General features: G+C 36.8%; 1 protein-coding gene across 13 annotated transcripts in view; it reads right to left on the reverse strand.

Annotated features, from left to right (window-relative positions):
- THOC2 (THO complex subunit 2) overlaps positions 1 to 25,016 on the reverse strand; it is a 103,427-nt gene that overhangs the window by 25,187 nt on the left and 53,224 nt on the right. For all 13 annotated transcript variants that reach the window (XR_004479581.2, XR_007474783.1, XR_004479580.2 and 10 more), the window contains 10 exons: positions 15,900 to 15,941; positions 15,332 to 15,462; positions 15,133 to 15,234; positions 10,754 to 10,838; positions 10,010 to 10,103; positions 9,526 to 9,606; positions 7,512 to 7,608; positions 5,330 to 5,447; positions 4,166 to 4,345; positions 3,192 to 3,356 (listed from right to left, as the gene is read on the reverse strand). Coding sequence is in view for 10 of the 13 variants with exons in the window: in XM_033414976.2 (XP_033270867.1) it covers positions 3,192 to 3,356; positions 4,166 to 4,345; positions 5,330 to 5,447; positions 7,512 to 7,608; positions 9,526 to 9,606; positions 10,010 to 10,103; positions 10,754 to 10,838; positions 15,133 to 15,234; positions 15,332 to 15,462; positions 15,900 to 15,941 (1,095 nt within the window). In the remaining 3 variants the exon portion in view is untranslated. The remainder of the gene's footprint in view (positions 1 to 3,191; positions 3,357 to 4,165; positions 4,346 to 5,329; positions 5,448 to 7,511; positions 7,609 to 9,525; positions 9,607 to 10,009; positions 10,104 to 10,753; positions 10,839 to 15,132; positions 15,235 to 15,331; positions 15,463 to 15,899; positions 15,942 to 25,016) is intronic.

The following is a 25,016-nucleotide window of genomic DNA, read 5'->3' on the forward strand; positions in this document are numbered from 1 at the left end:
ACAAAGTGGAGTTGTTGCTATTATCTCATGTCCTTCAGTCTCTTTGAGACGAAAGAGCTCTCACCCAGAAAACTGTCTGGGTTAGGCATCATCCCTGAAGATGAACCTAAGAGGAGATCTAAAACTAGCTTCTTCTTTATGCTAGAAAGCACTTAAATCATTTACAGTTTGTGCTAAACATGGAGCCCAGAACTAGAAGGTCTGAAGTCAAAGGTCCCACTTCCAGTTCTGCATCGTGATAGGCAAAAAGAGTCTTGGCTCCTACAGTCCAGCTGCCGTCCCTCCTGAGCGCTCCATACCCCAGGCTCACTGGATTGAAGGCATGCCAAGTACTCTTTGTTCCACAGGGTATCTCAAACAGGCTCTGAGAATCATACAATTACTTTAGAAGTGGGAAAAATTATCTCCTGTCTTCCCCATTTTAGAGAGCATGCTGGTAACTACTGAGGCCACATAGGTGGCAAAGCTATAAATATAAAGAACATTACTTAGGAGAGAGGTCCAATTACACCAGAGACCTGAGAGAATAGCAGCTGGGATAAGAAAGGCTTTTAAATTTTTGAGGGTGGGTCCTATTGAAGGCAACTAATATGAATCTATGTGAACAGAAAGACAGCTGTTGAGGTTCTAACAAAACACAGAATAAAACAGTGATGAAACTACCTAAATAAGATAGCTTATCTACCTGATTTGGTCATATTCAGAATATGAACTAGGGGAAAAGCCTTTCTTTTAGACCAGTGCTGCAAGGTGGCTCTCAGCAATTAAAACTGAAAATTAGGTTATAGGTATGACAGTGTTATAGAATAGCCCCAGTCTCCCTAATCCTTTGGTTCTGAATCTGTGACTTCTATTTCCAGGCACCCCCCTCATTCCTATCTAGTTGAAAAAAAAGCTTGATCAGAAAAGACAGCTATACTGCATATTTGCCTAGGACAAATATTTCCTTGCCTAAAGTCAGTTTAACCCTTCTTCAAGCTCACATCTTTAGTCAAGTAGATAAGTATAACAGCTCTACAAAGTCACCTGGGGAACTAGACCTACGGAATAGAACTGATACCCACTGTTACTGTACTTTTTTTGTTTTGTTTTTGGCCGTGCCATGCACCATGCGGTATCTTAGTTCCTCAACCAGGGATCGAACCCATGCCCCCTGCAGTGGAAGTGCAGAGTCCTAACCACTGGACCGCCAGGGAATTCCCCGCTGTACTTCTAATTACTGTTCAAAAAGCTCTTGGCCTAACAATGTTATTCCCATGAGAGCCTGCCAATAGTCAATTTATGGAAGGGACCTAGCAGCCCTCTAATACTCATACTCTCTCATCAAAGGTTCTTCAAGAGGGGCTTTCACCCAAGAGGCAAAAGTAAGGATCCCTAGGAAAGCCTGGATGCCCAATCCAGTGTAACCAAGGTTGCCGAGGAATTCCCTTTCCAGAGGGTGGCATGTGGCCTACCCCTGATTTGGTTGTATAGCCACCTCTGTATAGTTCTCTGTTTTTCTCCTCAAACTTGAAAGGAAAATGACATTTCTTTGTTTAGATATTTTTATCTCTTAAATGACAAAGACACAATATTTTACACAGGCTACGGAAAAAGTAGCTGTTGGTATGAATGACCTGCTCCATTTTCTGACCTGGAAAAGTTCAGCCAACCTCAGGCAACCAGGTGTTCCTGTTTGCTAGGGTTCAATAGCGCTGATTAGTGTGTCACTTCTCAGTATAGCACAGGGCAGGTCAGAATTTCTGAGATGAAGCAATTCTCCCACCTCAGTCCTTCAAGAAATCAGGTCCCCTGTTGTATAGCTGAGACTGATCTACTGTGGGGTGGGGCGACAACACAAAACATAACTACACAAAGAGAGCATAACAATTTTCTGGATTGAGAGAGTCTAAAGGAGAAGAAGCCCAATCCTACTCCCTTATTCCCTTTTTCCCTCTAGAGTACAGCACAGTATTAGAAGTGATAATTGAATCAATTAACATTTAGTTAGTTGTTAGAGGGTAAGTGTGAGACTGTAGCAGTTGATATGTAAACACTAACAGCTGATGGTTGATTAAATGATCAATTATATCCCAAATTTCTCAGCACCTTTTCCCCCACTCTACTACACAGCCCTGTATCCCCACTGGGAACAAGAAGGGAGCCTACTTAAAGATAAGGGAACAAGATCTTCCTCAAAATCTGTAGTGAAAGCCTTGCATAGCACAGACTTAAAAAACAACAACAGATAAACAGAAGGGCCAGAATCTAAGCCTACAGAAAAATGAAGAATATGCTTGGGCTCCAGTCAGAGTGGGGAAGTACCACAGTTTCCAAACAGAGTACTGACCATGGCCCTGAGGGAAAAGGAAAAGTAAATTCCTATTAGAGGTAACGGGTTTAAAGGGAAGAGTCCAGGTGGCAGATAGAGAAAAGGAAGGAGGGCTGTCTTCTCTTCCCCCACAACCTTACTTGAATTTCAATACAGTCACTAACAGGATACCCTGCTTGGGAGGGCTCGCTCTAGTTTGCTTTTTGTTGTTGTTTGTTGTCAGTTGTTTCATTTAGGTGGAGAGAAATAAAACAAGAGCCATGAATATACCTTTCCTAGAAGTTACACAACAGAGAGTGCAAGAGTATTTAGAATGTTTGGGGGTGGTTAAGTCTGTCAGTCTTTATTTCTTTCAAGGCAGTACATGTAATAGCAAGTCAACTGTCTGACAGTGATACTGTCACTGAGGAAACAGGATTCTCTGTATTCAAGAGGAGTGTTTCTCAGAATGACGTACCACATTCACCTGCATCAGAATCATCTAGTGCTTGTTAAAAAAACAAAAACAAAACAAAAATCCCCAGGTACCATTCAAATTACTAAATTAGAATTTATGGACATGGGGTTGAGTTTTTAAGATGCTTCCCTGGTGATTCTCTAATAATTCCCTGATGAGCTGCACTAATGTTGGAGAACTATAGTTCTAGAGGGCCCATAAGACATCAACTTGGACAACTGGTGGTGTAGTAACAATAAAATTATAGAACTAGTAAGACTTACTTTTTAAAGGGGATATTTTCATTGCCCACTGCACAGAGCTGAGTATTAACAAAAGAGCAACTCTCTCTATCTATGTCAAATTAAAATGCATTTACAAATAAAACAGTTAAGTAGTAATGTGGAATCATTCCTGAATGGCAGCAAAGATACTTATACTTACCGAAATATGGTGTGCATACATTGGCCTAGACAGGAAAAATGCTGCATCATGGGGTGTGTGAAATTCATTACAGAGCACATCAATTGAAGGCACTCGCTTTATATAATCTTCTGTGCTTAGATTAGATGCTAAAAACCCACCAAACTGTACCAGGGTATCATGACACTAAATTTAAAAAATAAGACAAAAAACACAAATGTGCTACCATTTTACTAAACCAACATAACATTTTCCAAAATGACTAAGATACATTTTAACAATATTTTGATTAACAATTAAGAATTCAAATTTTACTACTTGAAAGAACTTTGGAGACAATCTACAAACTTAATCATATATCATACTACAAAAAAGATACCCAAGTCCTGAAAAGTTGACTAATCTAAGACTTTAATAGTCAACCAAGGTCTCAAGTTCCAAGCTATTGTTCACCACCTTTAGTAGCAGAATATATTTATCTAAATCACATAGAACAATTTTATGTATATGCAAGTCAATTTTCTTGGCCCTTAAAAGTCGAAAACTTTATAAAATATGATGTTTTTTATTTCCTTGTAATATAGTTGGTGACAGTTAAACACATCTTGTAGGCTAACCATAGGTTTTGGTGCTTAATATTTTTAAATATATTTTATAAATGAAGATCATATCTACTTTGTTGTGGCTGAAATTCCAGATTTCCAGAGATCAGAAAAGATGAGAGCAAACAACTTGACGTTACCTACTTAACTGAAAACATTATACATATTATTATATCCCCTAGATCCATCTCTTAAATATCATAATTTGCAAAGAGTCCCAATTTCCAGAATGTCTATTATATATATAATTACATATTATATATTGTATATAATATATATCATATGATATATATATGATGTGCAAAATGACATTTTTCAAATTGTATCACATTCTATATTTTCCACTATCAAGATTTAAAAACCCACAGAAACACAAAGGCCACTTTAACTTGCCTGATCATAGAGCTTTCCCACGAGTTTCAAATGTTTCTCTCCACCTTCCTGAAAGATTACCCCATTCCTCTGCTGAGCCATAAGCAAACAGAGAGGAAGAGCAAGGTCATGGTCTAATAGTGCATCCTTTAATCTCTGGGAGGATTTTTTAGTGTTTCTTATCTGGCCAAAGTAACCACCCTGCAAAAGAGAAGACATAACTTTACCAGTGTACCAGTACATAAAACATGCCATCTGATTTGAAGAAAAAACACAGAAAGGGTTTGGTTACAATCCTGAAGATAACAAACCCACACACTCTACATTCCTTCCCTCTCTTTACAAATTTATTTTACTGACACTATTACTGCCACTGGCTTTAGTCACTGGCTTAAAGATAACTGTCAACTGTCTTTAAACTTCTACATATTTTCCACTTTCTACCATGCAGTCCCTTATAAAGGATTATCCTTTAGTCAGTGTGGGGCAGAGTCAACAACTGTCAGATTTATGCCCATTGGGGTATCAAGGACCACAGAAGATTTGATATTTATTTCCCTCCAGATGTATTACTTACTGTCTTTTACACTTTGTTTCAGCTTTTTTAAAAAGGTTAAAATAACTAGTATATCGCAATTTTTAAAAGGGAGGTGGGGGCGATTTTAAGAGGAGGGTATGTATGGCTTTGACACTTAGCTTTATGTACTTATGTGCTGTTTAAATTCTTTATTATGAACATGCGTACATTTTGATTACTGCAGCTTTGTAACACTGTCTGAAGTCTGGGAGGGTTATGCCTACTGCTTTGTTCTTTTTCCTCAGGATTGCTTTGGCAATTTTGGGTCTTTTATGGTTCCATATAAATTTTAGGATTATTTGTTCTAGTTCTGTAAAAAATGTCATGGGTAATTTGATAGGTATTGCATTCAATCTATAGATTGCTTTGGGTAGCATGGCCATTTTAACAATGTTAACTCTTCCAATCTAAGAGCATGGGATATCTTTCCACTTCTTTGAATCATCTTCAATTTCCTTTATTAATGTTTTGTAGTTTTCAGCTTATAAGTCTTTCACCTCCTTGGTGATGTTTATTCCCAAGTATTTTATTTTTTTTGATGCGATTTTAAAAGGGAGCATGCATACATTTTGAATTTTGAGTCACTAAACAAAAAGAGCAATTCTCACCTCAGCTTTTAGTTGCTCTCCACCAGTCATGGCCTCTAGTTGCTCCATTGTCATTTCTTCTGTAATTTCTATTCCTGCCATTTTTTGTACCACTTCTTTCAATATAAGCAGGTCAAAACTATTTAGGAAAAATAAGAAATAGTCTATAGTTGAAACTTCAAACATAAAAGTAAAAATGAATTGTAATTAATATACTAAGAATCCCTAAATTATTTGTATATAAATATTTGGGGCATGTAATATGTTTAACTTTTTACTTGGAAGTAATTTCAAACTTACAGATAGGATACAAAGATAAGAACAGTACAAAGCACACCCACATAGCCTTTATCCCTACTTCACCTGTTATTAACATTGTGAACATCCCGTTCACTTTATCATTTCTGCTTTCTCTCTCTCTCCCCCATCTTCTCTCTCTCTCTCTCTCTCTCCCCCTCCCTCTCTCTCTCTCTCACACACACACACACACACACACACACTCTCTCTCTCTCTCTCTCTCTCTCTCACAATTTTCTTGAACTATGTGAGAGTAACTTATCTAGTAAGTAACATCATTTTAGAGGTACCTAAAATTCCTAATTACCCCTAAAATTGCTAATGTGTTTCCTAAGACTATCGCTATTCTCTTACATAACCACAGCAATAGTTATCAACTTTAGTAAACCTAACACTGATGCAATACTTTTATCTAATATACGGTCATATTTCATTTTTAGCAGCCAACCCAATAATGCCCTTCATAACATTTTTTTTTTATCCTCCAGTACAGGATGCTCAATATATATTTTTTGATAGTATAGAGCCATCTCTTTAAACAATCACACACACTTAGGAGGAATGGAGGGAGGGAGAGGAGAAAAGAAAAAAGGAAGGAAATGCAAATTCCAAGTTGTGATATTTGAGCCTAAGATGACAGTTTAGTGGCCTGCCTTACACATATTTATTACTGTGCCAACAGTTACTCATTTGAATTCTCAAAGTTTAGGACTGTCAATGGAAATAACACCTTATGACTTCCAAGATCTTCCTTACTTTGTTAAGTAATGAAGATAAGGAAAAACATTCTTTCCTACAGAACAAATACAGATGTTTTTCCAAAGAAAGGTAAAGCTAGGAATACCCAAGACACAAGTTAATAGACAAAGGAACAGTTTTCTAAGATTCTTATTAAGTGCTTACTCTCTCAACTTGCCTCGCTTCTCTAAACATAGTTTTTGAAAACAAGAGGGCCCTCTTCAAATAAGTATGCAACAAGTACCAATGAAATATTTTGTTTTTCCTTTAAACAATCTTTTCATTAGATGGTCACAAAAACTATATCACAGTACAGAAAACTGAACTAGAGATTTAAAAGTAATGTGATGTTTTCCTGGCCTATACAGACACAGAAGAGTAAAATGTATACGGATGGCCAATAGAGGAGTATAAAGCAAGTGATATATGCGGATTAAATCCCAAACCTAATTTTTTTTAAGCTTTCCCTAAACCAAAATAATCTGTCAAGAATTACTTAGGTAATACTTGTTTGGAGCACCAGATAGCTTTACAGATTTCTGTTTGCTTTCTACCAGAAAGCTTTTGAAAACCATTTCCAGTTCTTTTGAGTCTAGTCAGTCTATTGCTGATGGGGTTTAATATACATTCCAATTCAAACTCTAAGCACTGATATTGGTCCAGAATAAAATAATAAAACTCAGTATTTATAAAGAAAAGAAGACAATGTCCAAAAGGTGCATTAGTGTTACCTATCTCTGAAGTTTAAATTCAAAAAATAGTTGTGTTTTAAAGATACTATATATACCCTCAAAATAAACACATTCCTACCAAATGTTCAATGTAAAGGCCAATTACTGTCCAGTAGCATAATCAATAGTGCAATGAGTTTTGCCATAAGAGGATTTACAATATACCATATCAACCATTTATTCAAAAGCCTAACAGGTAGTCAAAGTGAGTTAGTTACTTTAATGAGTTACACATATAGCCAAATATTACATTTCTTTCTGCATATTTTAAGTTATTTCTTTTAATTAAAGAATTCCATATAAATAAGTGAGCAATTATTTTCTTAAGCCTACAACCAACCAACAGTTTTTCAACATAATAGTAATGTCAGTATCCCAATACCGGCAGAAGTACTCTAATTACTGAATTTCATTTACATATAATTTGCTATGAATACCTTTTGCCTGCCTTTAGCTGATTAGCCACATATTGAAGAAGACCAGCAAGATCAATTGGATATTTACGAAAAACTGCACCACAGAAACTAGCCAGACCTATATGAGATAAAAAAGGAATAGGGCTTTTTAAAAAACAGTTCATAAAACAAAAAGCACAATATTAAGTGTTATTTCAACGAAATTTCCCAAACAAAATGAGGTGGGAAAAATTGTATTGCTGATGCCACTGAACAGAATTTTATAATTAATAATAGCTAATATTTATTGACCATACATATGCCAAGCAGTCTATTAAGCTCTTTATGTAATTATCTCATTTAACCTTTGCAGTAATTATCTCAGGTTGGTATAAACCTATCGATGAGGGAAATTCCGAACAGACAGGTCACGTAACTTGCTCATGGACACACAGTTGGTATGAGGTAGAACAGTGATTCAAACTTATACGGCCTGATTCCATAACTTGTGACGTTAATTAGGCCACAACAAAATCTTGCAGATAACTCAGTAAACTTGAATGATCAACAAAACACCTGCCCCTCAAATGTCTGAGTCACACAAAAAAATCTCATTTTATCTAGGAACATGCCACTAGTTGTGGAGGGGCAAGGAAACATTGCCAGACCAAGAGGCAATCAAAAGACCAATTTTAGCCAAGAGTCCTTATCACATTAGTAGGGAGAAAACCCCACTCAAGACAAGAGCAGGAGGGACTTCCCTGGCCATCCAATTGTTAAGACTTGGCACGCCCAATGCAGGGGGCATGGGTTCAATCCCTGGTCAGGAAACCAAGATCCTGCATGCAGCACGGCGTGGCCTTTTTTAAAAAAAAAAAAAGAGGAGGAGACCCCAGTAAAGTCAAGTGATCTGCAGCCTTTTCAAGAATTATTTGCTGAGCACCTAAAGGACAATGGACAAAACACAGGTCCTGCCCTCAAGGAACTTACAGTCCAGAGAGATATAGAAAACTAAACTAAAATAACTATGATGAATAAAAAGTTCCATAGAAGTACAGAAGAGGGGCACCTTATTCTGACTTTTGGGTTGTTAACAGGGAAAGCTTTCCAAAGAAAGTGACCTCTAAGCTAAAATCTAATGAATAAGTAGAAAATGTGTTGGAAGAGATGAGTGGGCATAGAAGGGTATCCCAAGGGTACCCCAAGAAGAGGGAATAACATGTGCAAAAGAAAGTGCAAGAAGTTCAGCATTAACGGAACCTAGAATATTAGGGAGGGGCAAAAGATGAGGCTAGTATAGAAAGGACCTGATCCCAAAAGAACTTACTTGTATGATTTATTACAGATTGCAGACTTCAAAGAGCAATGGGAAGCTACTGCAAGATTCAGCTATCAGAGACACAACAGGTTGAAAGAAAATGTAACTGGCTGCTAGAAATCAAAGGTACAAGGAAAAAAAACAAGGCTAGGGCTTTTTGTTAAACAACCAAGTTTTTGTTCTTTTAAGGTGACTGGAACCTCAGGATGGAAAGGAGAGAAGGGAGAATAGTTCCCTTAAGATTAATTCTTCTAGGGACTTCCCTGGCAGTCCACTGGTTAAGACTTCACCTTCAAATGTAGGGGGTGCAGGTTCGATCCCTGGTTGGAGAGCTAAGAGCCCACATGCCTCACAGCCAAAAAACCAAAACATAAAACAGAAGCAATATTGTAACAAATTCAATAAAGACTTTAAAATTGGTCCACATCAAGAAAAAAATCTTAAAAAAAAAGATTAATTCTTCTAAAGTAATAGAATGGATGGGAACTTTCATCTCCCCAGTAATGCTTGCCCAAATGCTATCACAGCCAATACTGGCCTCTTGAGTTAGAAAATGAATTAAGTACCATATGAACCTCCTTACACAGCCAAGGACATGGACCCTCTGTAGAACAAGTTGAGTGGCTAGATATTCTCAAGAGCACTTGACAAATAGGCTCTTAGCATAGGTAACAGAATACATAGCATAGCAATGACAAAAGATGGAAATTTCATCCTTGGAAAAATAAAAATACTTACTCTGAAGCCAGCTTGAGATGGTTGTGTCGTCATGTTTCATTCTCTCCTTTTCTGGATTAGCTAAAGCTTCAATGATACAATCTTTCATATAATTAAGAAAAAATTTTGTCACCACATCCCTAACAAAGACTGCTAAAACAACAACAACAAAAAGCCACCCCTTGGAAAATAAATTGTTAGCTCCAATTTATTACCAATTATGGAAAAATACACTCACTGTAGTACCAACTTTTCTTTTTTAGCCTCTTTCCCAGCTTTCAGCAAGCAGATTCTAACTATATCAAAGATATTTAGTAATCTTAACATTGTCTTTCTCAGTATACAACACAGACACACACACAAACTCCCAACTGGTCAACCTCTCGATCAGCCAACTGAATCAACCTCAGATGGTTGCTAAAGGAACTTAGAATGAAAATAAAACATTCACCACTAAGATCTATGAAACGTGAAATCTATGTTATTACTTCACCTGAAAGGATACAGGCCAAGACGTCATAATTCAACGAAGTGAGGTATTTCAATGAATCTACTACAGGTGTTATTAAGTTATCATACTTCTGTATTTGTGACAAGATCTGGAAGACAGCAACAAAGAATAAAAGGCATTGACTAATCAAAAGAGAACTTTTACCATGCTAACTAAATAATGGCTACACTTTTTTTTCAAAAGAAATAATGCTTAAAATTAGTTTCCTTCCATTGTGTATTTATATAAAACCTACTATTCTATCATTTCCTTAGAAAATATTTTCTTAGGCTACAATTTCCAATTAGGAAATAATTCCAGGGCATCCAAACTTGAATTTTGGAATTATAGAGGCTAGACTTATGTCAAATGTGTTTTAGAAATCTCTTTCTAAACATGAAAGTGTTACATCTGAATCACAATGAAATGCTGTTCAAATGTTTCTAAAAACTAAAATCAACAAATAATGCATCACTTTATTAATGTTTTTATAACTCAAAATGTGGTACACAAGACAATGTCAGTCTGTTTAATAACAGTAGCACTGTCACTTATTGTTAGAAAAGTAGATCAATGTGTTAAACATATTACATACTAAATTTTGTTTTTAGAATAACCATACAATGTTTCATTTGCTAAAGTTTTTGTCCCCTAAAACTATCAAACATTTTTAAACTACATCATTCTATTTCCACTTGTGCTGATTTAAAGACTACAAAAAGAAAAATCCCTGAAAATAGTATTAACCTCAAAACATACATAATCAAACAAAATGGTTGGATTGCTGTGGCTCAACTTCCCAATTTGTCTTCCAGAAGGCTTCACATTTTCCTTGGTTAGACGCCTACAAGGGGAGAAAAAGGTGGCAGGGATCATCTTAAGTAATTTCCCTTTTAATGTTGGTAGCTTTGTTACATCATGAAAAAAATTTTATTTCCCAAATATCCAAAATGGATCCATGTAAACAACCACCCTCATCATATGCTTTACTACAGGACTGGGGCTATTTTGATTAGGCATTCTCCAAGAGGGTATTAAAATTTTGTATTAATGCTTAACATTTACAATATACACATGTTCATTTTATAGTAATAGTCTAATAAGCATTAAAACTCTTAACATACTCTACAAGTACATAAAACTCTTCTTACAGAGAATAATTATTTTAGATTTAGAAGGGCTCATTATCACTTTAGGGATTAAGATATCAAATTTGGTGTAATACTTTGAAATGCCTCATGCCATCTGTGTCAGTGACCCTAACAGAGTAACAGCTAATGCTGCACTCACTCCTTGATACAAGAAGTTCTCTGGTTTTCATATTCAAAGTAAACAATTCTTGAAAAATCAATTCTACTCTTGTCCTTCCTCTTTAATTCTCCCTCTACTCAGTATTCTTTTACTAACATTTTGGAAATTTATATCTACGAAATGCTTACAAATTCAAAACAATTATTACACAGGATCTTAAACTCTTCTGATGAAATTACTACATAATAAATCTAGAAACCTGAAAAACTAACAAGTGACAGGAAGCTTTCTAGAGTGAAAATGTAATGAAGCAAATAATGAATTTAGTTGACAATTCAAGGAATGTGACCAATCTGGAAGTGACAAACTTGATATAATTATCTTAAGAAACTTATGACAAAACTGATCCATTAATCAAAATTATTTCATCAACAACTGCTTCCCTTTCCCATTCTGCATGGCCCAGTTTCTTTTTGTCCCACGGAAAAGAGAGACCCATCAGTTTTAAACTTTGGCTATACTCTGTTCTACTTTGAAGCTTTATTTGAAGCACAAATAAAGTTCTACCACCACCTGCCCTTACTTCTAACCCTACTATTTCAGGCAAGCCCTCCTACTTGCCAAAGCCAACCCTTCCTTTCCATATTTTTTATCCCATTCCCTTCTGCTTCCTCTCCCCCAACACCAAAAAAAATAAATAAAAGGAATATTCTCTTGATTATGTCCTCCTCTCAAGCAACCATGGTGCTTGGCATATGGAACACAATCAATGAACATTTGTGGCATGAATTACTGGATGCCCTATAGAAAATTCATGTTTTAAACAGTAATCAAAACTTGTGAAATTCCCAAGCAATAAATTAATACATTCCATTCTCAACTTAAAAAGTTCAATCAATATCAAAATCATATTATTCAAGGCTGGTGAAATAGCTGAGCTTACAAATATAACAAAAATCCGAGTACATTAAAAATTCTGCACATATTCTTCTGTGATAAACATTTGTATTAATTTACTTATTCATTAATTCATATTAATGTCTTCTGTGACAGGCAAAGTGCTAAGCACCAGGAATACAAGGATGAGTAACAGCACCTGCTCTCAAGCTCAGTCCAGCTGGGGAGGTAGATTTAAAACCACTTTTAAAATTTTTATATTCTTAAACAAATAGAGCAACTTATAGAACAGTACTTATTATATGCTATCAATAGTATAAAAAGGGAGGGAATAATATATTTGTATTCACTTGCATATACATAAAAATAGCCGGAATGATAAATAAGAAACTAAACAGTGACCACTTTTTTTTTCCCTTGGGAGAACTGAGTGGACAGGGTGAGAGACTTTTTACTGTCTACCTTTTCATATCTACTACAATTTAAACCGTGTGAATATATAAAATAGTCAAAAAATTAGATAACTTTAAAAAGAAAAATAATCATAGCAATATACATAAGCGGTATGATAGTAGTTATATGCATATGACATAGTGGTAGCACAAATAAAGAACAATCAATTGTGCTTGGTGGTATGTGCAAGGGAAGGCTTCACAGAGGTGACACTGGAGCCCACTGTCCAATGATGAGGTCACCAGATGGAGAGAGGAAAAAGAGGTAAGGGAAAACCTGTACAAACAAAAGAAACAAAAAATTATATGCAAAGGAAAAGGAGACCATAGCACACTCAGGGAAACATAAGTGGGCTCAGTACAGCTAGAGGTAGAATTGGCGGGAAATGAGGATGGAAATAGGGAGAGACAGATCATGAAGGTTCTCTTATATCACCAAGCCATAAAGTCTGACATATAACCTGCAGGCAATGCTTAGTCACCAAAGGATTTTGAAGAAAGAGAATAATACAAGGCACTATAACACTCCAGATAAAAGAACTAAGTTAGTGGTGGTAGAGAGTGGAAGAGACAGATTCAATATTTAATGTATCGGGGCTTCCCTGGTGGTGCAGTGGTTGAGAATACGCCTGTCAATGCAGGGGACACGGGTTTGATCCCTGGTCCAGGAAGATCCCACATGCCTCGGAGCAACTAAGCCCGTGCGCCACAACTACTGAGCCTGTGCTCTAGAGCCCGTGAGCCACAACTACTGAGCCCGTGCACCTGGAGCCCGTGCTCCACGACGAGAGAAGCCACCGCACTGCAATGAAGAATAGCCCCTGCTCGCCGCAACTAGAGAAAGCCCGCGTGCTGCAACGAAGACCCAACACAGCCAAAATTAAATAAATTTATCAAAAAAAATTTAATGTATCATTAAATAATCCATATAAAGCACTTAGTTCAGCGCCCACCACACATAGTAATGGCTTCAAAAATATTCGTTGTTGTTAAGCTAGAAACTCTACTTGGGGAATTTTTAAGCCTAGAACTCTTTTGGAAGGACCAGTTCTAATATCATCTCTTTCCATGCCTTCCCCAACTTCCATGGGGTGAAATATTCATTCTCCTCTCTATCATCCCATAGAACTTTATACATATTGTATAACAGCATCTATTAAACCAGACTGTGATTGTGCACACACCTGTTTCCCTGGTAGACTGTGACTTACGACAATATCACTCAGCAAAGAAAGTATCACTGGGGGCTTCCCTGGTGGCACAGTGGTTAAGAATCTGCCTGACAATGCAGGGGACATGGGTTCGAGCCCTAGTCTGGGAAGATTCCACATGCCACAGAGCAACTAAGCCTGTGTGCCACAACTGCTGACCCTGCGCTCTAGAGCCTGCGAGCCACAACTACTGAACCTCGCATGCCTAGAGCCTGTGCTCCACAACAAGAGAAGCCACCACAATGAGAAGCCCGTGCACCACAACGAAGAGCAGCCCCTGCTCGCCGCAACTAGAGAAAGCCCGTGCACAGCAACGAAGACCCAACGCAGCCATAAATAAATAAATGAATAAATTTATTATTTAAAAAAAAGTGTCACTGCATACTGTTAGTTAAACCAGTGAATGTACTACTTCTAATTAGAATAACCATACAACTGCACAAATGTAAAAGAAATGATAATGAACAGCCTTGCTGAAAACCCTTGCAATACAGCAGTGTAATTAGTATCTAAACCAATACTGATCTGAAGTATACAATTTTCATAATTAAACTTCAAACAGTTTATCAGGAAGTATCAATAGATTAACATCACTCTTTTGTTTTGTTTTGGTTTTTTTTGCGGTACGCGGGCCTCTCACTGTTGTGGCCTCTCCCGTTGCGGAGCACAGGCTCCGGACGCGCAGGCTCAGCAGCCATGGCTCACGGGCCTAGCCGCTCCTCGGCATGTGGGATCTTCCCGGACCAGGGCAAGAACTCGTGTCCCCTGCATCGGCAGGCGGAATCTCAACCACCGCGCCACCAGGGAAGCCCCACTCTTATGTTTTTAATGACATGAAAATAAAGCACACAAATGAAAAAACTAGAAATTTTTCAAAAGTTGACTCCCTAAGGATATAGTTCTGCATGATTCTACTAGATCTTCCAGAAAGAAAAAATAAATCTTTATTATAACTTTCAACAGAAATTCCTAGAACTTTGACTACCTTGTACAAGCCACCGAATGTATTATGCAAACTGAGCGAAGGCTACACAGTATGCTCTCCTTTAAAAAAAAAAAACACATCATCCTATAATATAATGCATCCTGAAGAGGATTTTTATCAGATTTTATAGCTGGGCAAACATGACAACTACAAAAACTAACATGGTAGTCAAAATGAGCTAAAAACCACAAAAATTGATAGTCACTCTATGTGTAGTATATAATTAGCTACACCATTAGCAAATACTCCTGGGCTTCCTCAAAACTGAGGCTCAGACATAAGCTGGCTGAAAGACAGTAAATCAGATCCAGATATTAAGAAGAAAAATAAATTAAAACTTACTTCATGATATATTTGGCTCTGTCTATTGTTTGAGCTTTAACTTTTACTAAAAGTGGATGACTGTTGTAAGTTTCATTCTTCCACTGGCCATACAGACGATATCTTGAAAATGATGAGATGAAGAATTAGGAAAAGTTAAACACTTAGAGGTTAGTGCACTAGAATAGTAGCTAAAAATACAAAAATATTATGTATTTACCTATGCTGATATGGAAATGTTTTAAACATTCCCCACAGTTCCTCAGACATACAAGCATTGCAGTCCATCAAAGAAAGAGATGGAAGTAATACCTGGTCAGTAATGCTAAGCAAGCAGCTAAGGATAACTTCCTACGAAAAATGGAGGAAAAATTATTTCAGTTAAGAGGTGCATACTAACCCCCCCCAACAAATTTATGTAAGCCTTGGAAAAATTGCCGTTCCTTGATTTAATAACACACCATATCTAATTCCCCACACTATCACTGTACGTTTCACAATGGTTATTTGTGTTTCTCCATCTAAGAAAGCAAATGAGGTGAGGGAAGGAAAGGGGTAGCAAGAATGAGGGACTTTTTATCCCTTTTCCTTTCTCAACATGGTAATCCTCAAAAACAGGAGGCTGTCAATCTTAAAAGATACTTTGTACGATATGCCAAAAGCTACATTCAACATGTAAAGTATAAAATAGTTATTCACATAGGTGATTAAAGCTTGTTCACAGTAAAATTTACAGTATGCTGTACCTAGACAAACATTAGACACATTGGATTTTTCTAGTCTCTTACCGTCTTCTCTTTATCTTCTTGTTTGCTTCCATCAGACTGAAACTAAAATTAAAAAAAACTATAAATAAAATGCAAAAAGGTTAAGATTATGCTGTCACAATTTCGTTTCTAATTTGAAAAAAAATTAACTTGCACGTAGTTGTGAATTATTTCGTTACTTGTTACACACATGTAGATTTTACATACAGTCAGTATTACCAATTAACATTTTAAATTCTCATCTACATTTCTAACCTCCAAATAATTTGTGACATTCATGAACTTTAAATGCCAGTTTTATAAGCCAATTCTTTTCTCAACCTCATTATCACAAACCAAAGCATCCTAAAACTGATCTGAGTATTTATTATAAAATTGTAGCCAGCACAATTTAGTTATAATGCATTTGCATTTCTCCTTCGAGATGTTCTAGTTTTCCCCCTCAGAATTGGTAAAATCTAACACTAAAGCAACGACAACAAAAATTAAACCCAAAGAAATCCAAAGCTATGTTTTAATTCACCACCACTTAAGCCCTAAGAAATAGGCCCAAAATATTAATACCATTGCTGACAAAGACCAAACCACTTCCTAACTTGGACAGACTGAATGAAAAAGCATGGGTCATTATTTTATCAGTGATTTGCAGGTGGGCTGCTGAAGTGCCATGTTTGACAATGCTGTCTATACATACAAAATGAAATTGTGAGTAACATTTGTGTGTGTATAGGCAGGTGGAGTGTTGGGGGAGTACACAAAGGCCAAAAGGACAGGTGAAGCACTGATACTCAAGGACAATCTAGATTCCTGGAATGTATTTAGCTCAATACCAAGTATGAGAAAGGGAAAAGCTAATATGCAGCTAACATACCTTATTGGTAGATAAGGATATTTTGTGCATGTATGTTTTCATGCTTGAGTAAGTTAATGGGTGTTACTACAGGGAAGTCTAACTTCTGTGCAATATTTTCACATAAGACTAATTCAGGGACGGCCATGTTACCTTGATGGGAAAACATACAGAATCACACTTTTTTAACTGGCAGGTTAAAAAGATATGGTTCCCTTTCACAGAAACGATTATTAAGTCAACATACATCCTGGTCAGCAAATAAGGAGTCAGGTTATGAAGGAGTGGCCTGGCAGAAAACAAACTATATAGTTGCTTTTATTTTGTTGGAAGGGGATGGTAATTCTGGTGGCATACTGTGTGTACACTGGGAGGCAGAAATAACGGTATGTCATAATTGGAAGAATCCAGTTTATAGGGTATTGTGTTGGGGATAAAGGCAGTTAAGCTACTCCTTTGCTAGCATACTATGATTCAAATTAACCTAATAAAGCTATAAATAGTTTCCTCCATACAAATAAAACATTTTCTTAGTTACTAAGCTGTCCTAATTCCTCTTACTAGATACTTATATTAGTTTCTAATGTCTGTTTGTCAATTCTCTGGATTTCACAAGCAGGAAAATTTGAAAGAGAGAAAGAAATATGGAAAGCACAAGGAAACTATCTAGAAGAGCAGTAAGAAAAGGTTTCTATCAAAGGCTAATTATAACCAAGATGAACAACAACAACAAAACAAGATGTACATGCATGTAAAAGTGATTTTCTTTACACATTCCACTCCCCTGATGCTTTCTTTTTCATTTAGTTTAACTTAATTTGCTTTTTAATTCAGAGCACATACAAAACTCTCCATTCCCACAATAGAATACTAAAAGTTTTATTGAATGGCCAGGCAGAAGTTGAAGAAAGAAAGGATGGGGAGGGACAAAAGACATTCATTCATTTGTTTACTATGTGCCAGGCACTGGGAATTCAAAGATGAACAGTAGAGAGTTCCTATCTTTGAGGAACTGACAAGGCTACTTGTCAGTAAGAATCTAGAAAATCAGTAAGAATCTGTCAGTAAGAATCTAGAAAAGAGAGATCTTTCAGGATCTCTTTAAGATCAAGACTACACTTACCAATATACTGTTAGGAACTGAATTTTAAGTTTGAATAAAATTGAGCACTCACAATTATGTCTACACAGACCATCAGCTATAAATGACCCCAAGCAGGTTCCAATCTTGCCCTATAACAACAGAGCAGCTGACAGGGCTGCATAACACTACTGAGCACTGCCCTCCCCCCAAAAAAAGCAGGTTCATCAAGAAGGGGCTTTTGGAGAGTTGAGAAATAAAGGCTGGAGTAAGTCATAGATATAACTAGATAAATTACTTTTTTATTACTAATGTCCTATTTTTAGTACCTCTAACCCATGAATGTTTCAAATGCTACTTTAGAGCAGGGGTCCCCAAGCCCCAGGCCGAGGACCAGTACCGGTCCGTGGCCTGTTAGGAACTGGGTCGCACAGCAGGAGGTGAGCAGCAGGCGAGCGAGTGAAGCCTCATCTGCTGTTCCCCATCCCCCCCACCAACATCCATGGAAAAAATGAAAAGGGAAAAAAATGAAAAATATTTAAATTTGTGACTTAGACTACATCTAAGTAAATTATGGCATTATTGTCACCGTCCTTATTAACTATCATTCATTGAGTACTACATGCCATATAATAGGCTAAGAACTACGCATTTATGTCTTAAAACTACTCTAATAGAAGAATCTTTTTGTTAGGGTCTAAATAAGACCCATCAAAATAACTTAGAAATAGGAAAATATAACCTATAAGTTAAAAGTTATGGGAACCTAGCCAAAGCAGTCTTGAGGGAAAAAAATGGAGCTGGAGGAATCAGACTCCCTGACTTCAGACTATACTACAAAGCTACAGTAATCAAGACACTCTAGTACTGACAGAAAAACAGAAATATAGATCAATGGAACAGGTTAGAAAGCCCAGAGATAAACCCACGCACCTATGATCAACTAATCTATGACAAAGGAGGCAAGGATATACAATGGAGAAAAGACAGTCTCTTCAATAAGTGGTGCTGGGAAAACTGGACAGCTACATGTAAAAGAATGAAATTAGAACACTCCCTAACACCATACACAAAAATAAACTCAAAATGGATTAAAAAGACCTAAATGTAAGGCCGGACACTCTAAAACTCTTAGAGGAAAACATAGGAAGAACACTCTTTGACATAAATCACAGCAAGATCTTTTTTGATCCACCTCCTAGAGTAATGGAAATAGAAACAAAAATAAACAAATGGGACCTAATGAAACTTCAAAGCTTTTGCAAAGCAAACTACAAACAAGATGAAAAGACAACCCTCAGAAAGGCAGAAAATATCTGCAAATGAATCAACGGACAAAGGATTAATCTCTAAAATATACAAGCAGTTCATTATCAAAAAAACAAACAACCCAATCAAAAAACGGGCAGAAGACCTAAATAGACATTTCTCCAAAGAAGACATACAGATGGCCAAGAGGCACAGGAAAAGCTGCTCAACATCACTAATTATTAGAAAAATGCATATCAAAACTACAATGAGGTATCACCTCACAGCAGTCAGAATGGCCATTATCACAAAATCTAGAAACAATAAATGCTGGAAAGAGTGTGGTGAAAAGGGAACCCTCCTGCACTGTTGGTGGGAATGTAAACTGACCACTATGGAGAACAGTATGGAGATTCCTTAAAAAACTAAAATAGAACTACCATATGACCCAGCAGTCCCACTACTGGGCATATACCCAGAGAAAACCATAATTCAAAAAGAGACATGTACCACAATGTTCATTGCAGCCCCATTTACAATAGCCAGGTCATGGAAGCAACCTAAATGTCCATCAACAGATGAATGGATAAAGAACATGTGGCACATATATACAATGGAATATTACTCAGCTATAAAAAGAAACAAAATTGAGTTATCTCTAGTGAGGTGGATGGACCTAGAGTCTGTCATACACAGTGAAGTCAGAAAGAGAAAAACAAATACCGTATGCTAACGCATATATATGAAATCTAAAAAAAACCCAAAAAACCAAAATGGTACTTATGAACCCAGTGGCAGGGCAGGAATAAAGACATACACATAGAGAATGGACTTGAGGACACAGGGGGGAGGGGAAAGCTGGGGCGAAGTGAGAGTAGCATCGACATATATACACTACCAAATGTAAGATAGATAGCTAGTGGGAAACAGCAGCACAGCACAAGGAGATCAGCTCGGTGCTTTTCGACGACCTAGAGGGTGGGATAGGGAGGGTATATGGGGATATATGTACGCATATGGCTGATTCACTTTGTTGTACAACAGAAACTAACACAGCATTGTGAAGCAATTATACTCCAATAAAGATGTATTTTTTTTAAAAAGTGGAGAGATACGTGTCCATACTACCCTTGACTAGTTCACTCATGAAACCCCAGCAACAAAAATTTCCTTTATTTGATAAAAATTCTTTGATTTGTTACTAATTTATAACAAATTTCAAAAATGAGAGGGAAAAAAACATCTATCACTACAACGTAAAGAAGCTAAAGGCATTCCTACATAAAATCAAATCTACTCTTGAGGGAAGTGAAACTGCTACTTTAAAGTGGCATCTTATATTTAAAGACAGAAATAGATTAAAGTATATTATTAACGCTTTTTAAAAAATCATCAAAAGCTAGTGTAGTGATAGCTTACATAAGTGATAACTTATTATGATCTAAAAAATTCATGACAACTATTTTTTTAACTAAAATTGAATACCTAATTATTAGTATCTAATTCATGTTTAGACATATCTCATTTGATCCATATTGCAACCCCAGGAGCTAGATAAGCCAAATATTATTACCACGAATCTCTGGCTTAGAAAAGTGACCAGCATAAGGTCACATTACTAGCAAGTAGCTAGCAGCTCATCCTGATGAAACTAGTTCACCTAATTATCAATTTCTAATGCTTTAATTACTCTGTTTGGGGGACAGCCTTAAATGAAGAATCTGTGGGCAAGGTAGGTTCCAAAGTCAACACATAAAGTAAAAATTACATATACTCACAATTACCCTACAAAAATCCCTTATATCATCTATAAAGTATACAGACACATTACCTTTCATTTAAGTCCAACTCAAGACTCTGTTTTTCCCCTCTAATATTAGGAGAAATCACTAAGTGACCACGAGATGTGAACATGAAATAAAGTGACTGGCTTGCATTTAGGGGGCCATGTCACACGAAAACACAGTTTAAAAACTAGACTAACTGAATGTGGTGAGATACTCTCTAAGACACCTGAGAAACTGAACCAAAATGAAAGAAAAAAATTTCTCCAATTTCACCCTTGCTCCTAGACATACACACAGTATTTTGATGGAACAAGTCTGGCCACATTCACATAAACTAAGCACAGGTATGGTGTAATTCCACTGTACTTGACTGACTCCCATACCTTCATCCAAAAGGAATATTAATTTTGAGCTCTAACCCACACAACCAAGTTAGATCTTCAATTTTGAAAAGAAATAAATGGACTGAAGCAGGATCACAGGCTCTCCCTCCCCTAATAGCTAACAAAAAACAACAAACATCAAGTCAAAATTCTAAAGTAGCTGGTTCATAAACTAGAGTTTCAGGATCAATGGTATTAAGGTACATTCTCTCCCTAGGAACCCAAATTTTTATTATGAAAAATTTCAAGTTTACATAAAAGTTGAATGGATAGTATACTTATCCATAAACACCTATATATCTACCATGTAGATTCAACAATTAATATTTTGCCTTTTTTTCTTGACCAAATAAAATGCAGACATGATACTTTATCTCAAAAAAATTCAGTGTGCATCTCCTAAGAATAAGGACAGGGACTTCCCTGGTGGCGCAGTGGTTAAGAGTCTGCCTGCCAACACAGGGGTTCGAGCCGTGGTCCAGGAAGATCCCACATGCCATGGAGCAACTAAGCCCGTGTGCCACAACTACTGAGTCTGTGCTCTAGAGCCCTCGAGCCACAAGTACTGAAGCCCGTGCGCCTAGAGCCCGTGCTCCGCAACAGGAGAAGCTACCGCAATGAGAAGCCCGCACACCGCAACCAAGAGTAGCCCCTGCTCACCACAACTAGAGAAAGCCCGCGCGCAGCAGCGAAGACCCAACACAACCAAAAATAAATTAATTAAAAAAAAAAGAATAAGGACATTCTTCCACATTACCACAATTATCATAATCACAACTATTCCGAATATCATCTAGTACCCAATCTAAGGTATATATCCTGACCCTTTGACTCTAGGTTTCTCTAAGCTTTATCTGTGAATCAATTTAGTGCACTTTGGCTCTTTACCAAAGGCCAACATAAGAAATAGCCATATAAAGAGACAGTGAGATAACTGAATTAAGATGACAGAGTGAAGCATGAACACATAATTTCTCTCCCCCAATCCCTAATGCAATGAACAAAGTACGTCTTCCTATTTGTTTTTAATCTCCCAAATTCACCACCAACCAAGCAAAAAAAGAGGAAATTATGCTATTAACTTCAAGGTGATGCACACACAAACACACATAAGATTCTGAACTACAGACAGTGTGGTATGGCGCCTGACCTTAACCCAATCCCCAGAAGTATCGAGCAAGGAAGGTAAGTCAACAAAATCCTTTAGGCAATGTGGCCTGCAAGGTAAATAAGTAGCCTGAGGAAAAACCCTTGTGAGTAGAAGCCCAGCAGGATTCTGGCTACTAAGGCTTGCTGTCTCTCAAAGGAACTGTGCTCAGATGGATGAGAGAATCAAACTCCAAGGGAGTTGGATACCCACTTGGTTGGGCATGCCTAGCATAGGATGGGTAACACGATCTCAGAAGACAAAGCAGAGGTTCCCTAAACTGGGGGCTATACTCAGCCTCACTGAGCTTATTCACTCCCCTATTCCAGACTACAGAAAAGATTGAAAAGAGAACCCAATACTCAAACTGTAGCTTGAGGGGAGAAGGACTGGTCATAAATAAGGTAAGAAGGGTGTGAGGATTCACTCACACTATATCAAAAAGAAGTTGTCCATATTAAGATGAAAAGAAATGCTGTGGCTACTATGGAAACATAAATAGCCTAAAAAAATCATATAAAAGACAAATGAACTTAGTCTGGAAGAAAGTAGAACACAGAGGACAGACAGATTCTCCAAAAGTATCTGCATATTGTCATAGAAAAAAATATTATGAACTCAGTAAGACAAGAAAAAGCTTGGATATGAGATACACAGAATGAGATGAAAACAGAGACTGCAGAGATAAAACACCACTGATACAGATATAATTTAAAATAGCAAGGAATTTCAAGAATTGAAAAATTTAGACAACCAATCATTTCTTCCATTTTAGACACACTACATTTGTATAGGCAGTAGGGCACGGTGATTTTGAGCTTGGCCTCTGAAGGCAGACTGCCTGGATTGAACTCGCATATCTGTCCCATACTAGCTGTGTGACCTGGGACGAGTTACTTAACCTAGAGCACAAAAGGCTTGGTAAAGATTAAATGAGCTGATGCATGTAAGGTACTAAAATAGGGCCTGACACAGAGTAAGAGCTCAATATTAGTAATCACTATCAGAAACAACTTAATCCACTAACATCAGCTGGATGCAAAAAAGCACCAAGGAATTCATCTTTATGTGTGTAGGTGCTATCAAAAACATTTAAGTATGTCAGGTGAGCATGTTAAAGCTGTGCTTTATAATTAAAGAAAATTTTAAAGATACCAAAACGTGTGCATTCATATAGAAATATTCTATAGAGCCACCTCCCTCTTTTAAGCCTGAAATAAGGACCAAAATTGGTTAATATACTAGAACAACAGTTCTCAAAGTTTGCTCTTTGGATCAGTAGCACCTGGAAACATGTTAGAAATGCAAATTCTCGGGTCCCACCCAGACCTACTGAATCAGAAACTGAGGGTGGAGCCCAACAATCTGTATTTTAAGAAGACCCCCAGGTGATCCTGATGCATGTAAAGTTTGAGGTTCACTGTACTAGATAGTCCTATACTACATACCTCAAATTTCAGAAATACATAACCACATACACATACACACACACAATCAGAGACATAAATGATTTCAAATAACTATAGGCTGAAAAGACTATTCTGTTAAGTGATATCTAACATAAGCTATTTTTTTAATATGCATAATTTATATATACAAGCAACCTCAAGCTTATGAATGAGAGATTTGTTAAAGATTTGTTCATTGTAAATACATTATTTGGAACTAAGGTCATATTCCCCCTTTAGAAGCAATCTTAAAAACTCGTGTTAAATTCCTAGCTAGGCAACATAAGCCTTTTAAACCTATAAACACATAATGATTTGTTATAGTGAAATGTTTTTAGGGTAAAAACAATGAACCAAAATTCTAAGTCAGATCATTGGAAAGATTCACTTTTCCTACCACAACCTTAGCAATGAGAGAAGACAGATTTCTTCCCACACTGGGATCAAAATAAACTTTTTCTGCTTCCCTTCTGCCCTTCTACCTCTGCAAAAATAGAGACTAGAGTTAGGGGCAGGCACCAGACACAATTCTGATAGAACAGAGATAAATGAGGGCTGCAATGGAGATGGCAGAGTGGAAGAGTAACAGCTTTAGCACCTGTGTATCTTGATAACAATATTGTATCTGTATATGTTTATACATATGTCTGTATACGGGACTTCTACAAGTTTGATGTTCGGTCTCCTGCTTACAAGTTTATGATACTTGTAGCCAAAGAAAGAATTTCAGAACAAGAGATCTGAACATTAAGATTTTCAATGAAAAAGAATAGCATAAAAAAAAAGAATACCATTAGTGGGTAAAGGTAAGATGAAAAAGAGGCTGTTTACATTGTCTCAAAGTATCTCCCCACAGGATACACATTAAAAACAAAGAGAAAAAGAATAACTACACTGGAGAAACCTGGCAGCCATCACCTTAACCAAGTGATCGATGTTAACAGCACCAGTAATGGGACAAATTGACTTCACATGCTTCCCAATATGATTCAATGGGAAAAACAAGTACTAGTTAACATGACATCCCTTTCAGACAATAAGGATCAAGATAATGAAACACTGTTATACTTCTTTTTTATATGGATATATGCTATATAATAAATATTATGTATAGTAATGAACTACTTAGCAGATTTCTTCAGCATACCTTTACACAATATAAATTTGTTAACATTAAAAAAATTTATCTACCAG

This window comes from Orcinus orca, chromosome X (assembly GCF_937001465.1).
Source record: "Orcinus orca chromosome X, mOrcOrc1.1, whole genome shotgun sequence".
In the NCBI taxonomy this organism is placed as follows: domain Eukaryota; kingdom Metazoa; phylum Chordata; class Mammalia; order Artiodactyla; family Delphinidae; genus Orcinus; species Orcinus orca.